The following is a 6,814-nucleotide window of genomic DNA, read 5'->3' on the forward strand; positions in this document are numbered from 1 at the left end:
AGGGTGGTCCGAAAAATATTTTTTTTTCACTTTTTCCCAAGAAGACTTTTCTCAAAAATTCATAACTTGTGAACAACTGAACCGATTTAGGTTATCGACATATCCAATTGAAGCCAATGAGCGCATTTTAAAAATATTGAACATACAAAGAAAATTGATTTTATTTTTGTTATTATTGATTGTAGTCGTTTTTACTGTTTTCGTGGCTTTGGACTAGAGGGCGCTATATTTTTTATATTATTTCTTGAAAGCTGAGGATTTTTTGCATAACATATCTCGATTTGAGAGATGCCATTTTTTCGTTTTTGAGTTATGATTTTTCAAAGTTATTCGAGGGTTCGAAACATCTTTTTCCCCCTTTATTCAAAAATGACTAAGGTAAGTGACCCAATTATGGAGGAGATATGTCACCAAATTTGCGAATAAGTACTCTATTTTAGTTTCAAAGTATACAAAAGTATACTTTTTATAGCAGCTTGAACTCGGTAACAGTCGGTGTCACATGGAAAAAGTATTAATATGATTTAAATAATACTTCGATAATAATTTATAAATTAAACTATGACTCTAAATCTCATTCCTAGTATGCCATACTATGTCGTTGATTTTACACTCGACAAAAATTATGGGAACGAAGAGCGAAGTCGAAGTTTTTAAGTGATTCTAGGAACGCTGTAACTTTGTGAAAAACCAACGCATGAAGATGGGATATACATCATTTCAAAACTTCAAGTTTTGAAGTGTGATACTTGAATGCTTCTTTTTTTTGTGTGTAGGTGTAGTGGATAACAATACTGGAAAGAAAAAAAATCGATTTTTTCTATGTTTTAAAAATTTTTGTAGATTAACGCAGTGTTCTATTAATCAAGTCAAAAGAAATTCCAATTAACCTTATCCATCAGCATTCATTTGATTCCAAAAACTCTCCTGTAAGTTTTTTTACTACAGGAAAATGTTTTGATAGAATGAAAAATTTCCCTTTTTCTAATGAATAATTTTTCAATAACACGATTATTCCCTAATCAGAATGCAATTTTGAAAATTCAATAAATTCTGTACAAGGCTAATTGTTTATTATTCATTATTCGGCAATTTTTGCCTAATTGCTTTGATCGATTCTCTTAATCGACTTTCTCTTACGATAACCATGACTTTCCAGACAGATTTTGTGCCACATAATTCCAATATGCAAAGAACATCAACCAATTATTTGTATTCAAATTTAAAAAAAAACTGAGATCTTCCGGGATGATAATCTGAGAGAGGGTATACTTAATTCACTACAGATAAAAAAAGAATTAACAAGCATTACAAGTTCCGGTTATGATTTTATGAAAAATGAATTTGTTAATGAGAAATTATTGTTTTTTTTTAATATCCGATATCCGGCCGGATACCAAATATTGACCCGATAGGCAGGATACCGAATATCCGTTTCATCTCTAGATTAGACTGTCTTCAGTAACTGAACGAAGGGTATTAACCCATTCACCTAAGATTTAATTTTAAACAGAGTGGATCAAACAAGTATACTTCGATCGAACACGCATATTGCTATTTCACAACACTACTGTGCGTTCAGAAACGCCCTATGATATGCAATTGCACAGCGTGAAAACATGAGGTACAACCATAATATCATAACAATCATAACATAACAACGTAAACCCATAATAGGAACATACAGCAGCTCTGCTTTTCAGCTTTGCAGTGATTTCCTACAACCATAATAGAAACAGGAAAAGATATTGCGATAATTGGCACGTAGATGTGAAATTGTACCAATTATGATAATACAAAAATACATGTTTATTTCGATAAAATCGTATAAATTGGCCGAATCACAACATCAAGAAGGTTGTAATGTATACGTCAACACTGTGTTTGCATCAAAACAGCCACTTCACAGCATAAAAATTTCATTATTTTGATCGCATATTCCTTAGCAAAATGCTAAGAAGCAAGCATCAATGGGACACACTATTTTCAAACTAAATTTTTCAATGAAAGAACAATGTTTCGCATTGAATCAAATACCAGAATCAACTAACTTTCTTTGAAAAAATATCAAATTGAGTCGCATGCATGAGTCGAATTTACTTAAGTAATAAAAAAACTAAATAGCTAAAAAACTTTTATTTCTTAATTTCGATGCATTTTAAAATAACATCCGTAGTGATAATCAAATGTACAATTCCGTAGTTCTACGTCGAAAACTGCGGTCGTGTCCTAGATTCAACCCATTACAATTTTGACGTAGGATTACGTCTTTCGGGAACATGTTGGGGTACAAATTGAAAATCGAAAATCTAGCACATCGTGAAAATTGACCAATTTCAAACGCTTACTGCTCAGTCATTTCATGATGGATTGATGAAATTTCTGCGTCAATCGATTTCGGCACTTCATAACAATTTATATATTGAATAAAATAATATATGTCATGAAACTAACCATCAAACAATTGAAAAATCTCAATCCTAACGGAAATATCCACTTCTGATTAGTCGAAATTGACGACACATGCGGCGAGTCCCTAACAGAGACATTAAAAACAAGCCTGGGGGAAATCAACATTGCAAATACATGAAATTAAGGGGAGCTTTTGCTCCCACCGAAATGTATTCCCTAACAGAGACATCAAAACCAAGCTGCCTGGGGGAAAACGACATTCAAATACATGAAAGTATGGGGGAGCTTTTGTTTCCACCGAAATGTGTTCCCTAACAGAGATTCAAAAACCAAGGTGCTCGGGGAAATCGGCATTGCAAATATATGCAAGTCGGGGGCATTTTAAAATTGCATGTAAGGTGAAACGATTAATCCTAGCAATTTAAATTTGGAACTTTAATGTTGGTTGCTTCGTGAAATTTCAAATCAATGACCGACCGTGTATTGTGAAAAATTTAGCACAAGTGTAAGTATAAAATTGTATACGGTAGTAGTTGTGTTTAAAAGGTCTTGATATATAAAACGATTTATTTCAATTTTCATGAATAAAAACCAAGGTGTGTTCCCACTCGAGAACGGATCGTCCGGTTTAAGCTGTCTGTTTTGTTTTGTATATTTTCACCCAAGAAAAGTTCATACGGCGATAAAAGTTGGAAAAGTGAAGAAATATTCGGAAAAAGTGATTTCCCATATGCTCTACATATAGTATCAGGCGTTGTTAGTCCAATTAAAATTCGCATTGGTTGAATAATCACTCAGAAAGTAACAATTATAAAAGAAAATTACATTTTCCATTTCATTCCACTTCGGCATCTTCTATCTGATACGCACCATCTAACGACTAATTACCATTCTTCTGTCAACTTCACTCGGTTGTAAACATTGGTGGATCGAACAAACAATACCCAACAATCAAACAAAACGGCCCTTTCAGGGCCACCAAATCATTATCAGAGTTTAATTCTTCAAACACATCCAAAATCAACAAATAGCCTAACGGAATCCTACGTCAACTATGCGGTCGTGTCTCAGACACAACCCTCCTGTGACTTTTTTTCTTCACTTATTTACCATCGGTCTATTTTTGCCATGTTGAGTGCTAAATACTGATACCAACGAGGCTTGACCCGATAATGTAGAGGGACAAGAAATGCATTGAACACTTGGGATCGTGTTGTATTTCATTTCAATAATCTTGGCAGCACCTCGCATCTTAGAAACAATCTTTTGAATTATTTCTTCTATAACTCGATTGAAATTCGTTGATGTCTATTACTCAATGGGATCAACATAGGGGTAAATAGAATGAAAGTGATGGTCTAAATGAGTTTGTGTCGCCACCGTATTCTACTGACATTTTGTGACAAAATCAATCGTGTTTGCTCGCTTCAAAATAATCAAAATTCAACATTTGAGGAACAGTGCACGGTGCCAATCTGTTTTTTAAAACTATTTACATTAATCCTTTTTTCAATTTAATCGTAGTACGCATTCTCGCTGCTACATTAAACTCCATGCTTAATTAGTGAACAAGCAAATAAATATTCCGATGTAAAAGGATCAAAATCTTCTACTAAAACGAATGGATATTTGTACCTTTTATTCTGTTACAAGATGCATTTGTAATATTGCATACAAAGATCGAAAAACGTGCACGCGCCCCTACATCGATCGAACGGGTCCGATTAGAAGCGTTTGATAAGCATTCTTGCCCCCACTTCAATACTTTAATTGGAGTGAAGCAGCCATCAAGATCCTGGGGCAGCAGCACGTGCTGCTGTTGTCGGCTTGCTCCACCTCTCCAGGTGCAACCGGTGCAAGTTAGTCCATCATTAAATGTGTAAATGCGCTATCATCCATCATCAGCCGCATCAGGCGGCAGGAGCAGCAGCAGCGACTGCCATAGGATGAAAGGTGGACCCAGCGTGGAGGAATGGATAAAGAACTTTTAGTTTTTTTTTTGCTTTCATTTGCCATTGATGCAACGTCTTAAAGAAAGAGAAATTTCGATAATGAGGACCGCGCGGAGTGGGGGAAAACACCTTTTCCGTATTCCCGATTATCGTCAGGATCAATAAATTTCTTTCCTTGTGTGCCCTTCGGAGAGCGCCTGCAGAAGAGGGGTTCAATTTCGGTCGGTTTTTTTTTTATTTTTGATCTTGATTCATTACGAAGAAACAATGGGGACTAATAAATTAATTTTTCGTATAATTAGAATAATAATAATTTTAATAAAAATCGATTTGCTCCAATAAATAATTCTATGTACAGATAATTCAATTTTAACTACAGCCTTGTTTGTGTGTGTATACATTTGGAGAGGTTTCATGCCTCCTGCTTAATCCCCCAGCGACACCGATGGCAGTTGCTGGTGGCTCTCGAACCAACTGATTGTCTCTAGGAAGCCCGGATCGTTGGTGGTTTGATGGAGCAACGATTCCTCGTCATCCTCCTCCAACTCACTTTTGATCATCATAATGTCTGCATATTGCTGCTGGTCGATCATCGAAACGATCCTCTGATCATCTGAGGCCTCAGCCTGGGGTGGATTGAAGAAGATCACATCGTCTTTCTTCTCCTCCGAATCGAGCGTGAAATTGCTCTGTGGTGACAGCGCGAAGGCTGATTCGCTCATCAGATCGCTAGAGTCCTCCAGGATGACATCCTGATCGATGACGGAGCCGCTGTCGGCGAAATAGGAATTGTCATTCTGAGGCGCCTCGTAGAGACTCTCCGGGTCCAGGTACTGGAATGTGTTGGTCCCGGGAATCCTGATGTACTGATGACCGTTGATGATTGTGATCTGGGTTTGATCGAGAGAAGATCCGTTGGAGTTCCCCATGGCACGAGGTTTGATGGCAAGGAAGAAGTTGTTTGGTTGGGCTGGCTCCGGAGGGGGAGTTGCCGGAAGCTGAGTTTGCTGCGGTTGCGGCTGGAATTTGACAATGCTGCTTTCCTTTTCGGTATCCAGCGACAGCAGCTGTTCGAGCTGTTTGATGTACTCTACAGCCATTCGGAGAGTTTCCACCTTACTGAGTTTCTTGTTGACACCTTTGGCTGGTCCAGCCTCGAATACCTCCGCTATTTCTTCTGGTATTCTTTCCCGTAGCGCTGCGAAGCCGTTGTTAACTTGCTGGACGCGATTGCGTTCGCGGGCGTTGCGCCGTTCAACGGCAGTGATGGCACTCTTCGGGTCGGCATTTTTACGTCTGCCGGATCCAAGTGATTGAGGAGAACTTTGAAGCTGTCCCAAAGGTTTTCTCGGTTCCGTTGTAATCCCATTGAACATCAAATTCTCGATACTGCCAAGCGATCCCAGTGGAATTTTTCTTTTCAACACCACCGTCGAACTGTTCTCATCGTAATCCTCATCGCTGAAACCAACGGGCGAAAACGATTGGTTCTCCTTCAGCTTCATCCTTTTTATCGAACTTAATGCGGAGATATTCCTCACAGTAATTGTAGTCGACGACGCCATTTTTTGTGGAAATTCTCCCGTAAAAACTTGGCGTAAAACACTATCTATCACAAAAGTCCAACGTTCAAATTCCAACTTTATCACAATTCACAACATCACTTTCTACAGCATCTGGAGTTCGTTTTCAGGATTTTGGCGCCAACTCGGCCAACAGCCAACTGTAAACTGCACTTTACCGGTTTTGCTGTCTGTCAGCTGCGTTCGGTTGTTGTTATTGAGGTAAACTAAGAGCTTCCAGGCCCCCGTTCCGTTCCGTGTCTAGTTTTGTTCTGGCGTTCCGTGTCGCGTGCCAAACTGTCTTTCACCCGGCGCTCTGGAAAGGTCCTCCACCGGGAAATCGGACATCTGGTGCTGCTATCTCGCTCCCTCGAGAGCCACATAAACCCGTCCCTCCTATGTGCATCGGATAACTCGCACGCTCTATTGCGCCACGCCAGGTAACGACGACTATTATTAAAAGGAATTATTTTCAATATATCAGAGAAATTGAACACACATACGCAAGAGGGTTTCCCTCCGAGTCTGCGCGCGCTATTTACGCAAACCGAAAAAGGGAGCGGGAAAGGGACAGGATCACTCGTCCTTTCCTCCTGTCTGAATTGCGCAAGGCGATTACACACAGGCAATTTCTCACCGGTTTCACCCCAGCTAGCGGCAGCCGGCAGCGAATCCTGCCGTGTATGTAACAAACTCTATAACTCGTGCATAAAAGCCGGAGAAGGTCCCTGAACGGAGGGAAAAAATATTCGACGCGCTTCTCGATACATATTAGGGTGACAGAAAAGGACGACGAGAAACGATTGATGTGAAATTACGTACACACTCGTTCGGATAAAGGTGCGTTTTTGATTCCGGAACAATGCGACCTAACTTTGACGGAGTTCT

General features: G+C 39.1%; 1 protein-coding gene across 1 annotated transcript; it reads right to left on the reverse strand.

Moving 5' to 3' along the window:
* Nucleotides 1–4,603: 4,603 nt before the first annotated feature.
* On the reverse strand, nucleotides 4,604–6,231 carry LOC129776382 (achaete-scute complex protein T8). The gene has a single exon (XM_055781986.1). It carries the CDS (start codon nucleotides 5,927–5,929, stop codon nucleotides 4,790–4,792), a length of 1,140 nt encoding a protein of 379 aa, XP_055637961.1. The 5' UTR covers nucleotides 5,930–6,231; the 3' UTR covers nucleotides 4,604–4,789.
* Nucleotides 6,232–6,814: the final 583 nt, after the last annotated feature.

The sequence above is a fragment of the Toxorhynchites rutilus genome, chromosome 1 (genome assembly GCF_029784135.1).
Source record: "Toxorhynchites rutilus septentrionalis strain SRP chromosome 1, ASM2978413v1, whole genome shotgun sequence".
Lineage (NCBI taxonomy): Eukaryota > Metazoa > Arthropoda > Insecta > Diptera > Culicidae > Toxorhynchites > Toxorhynchites rutilus.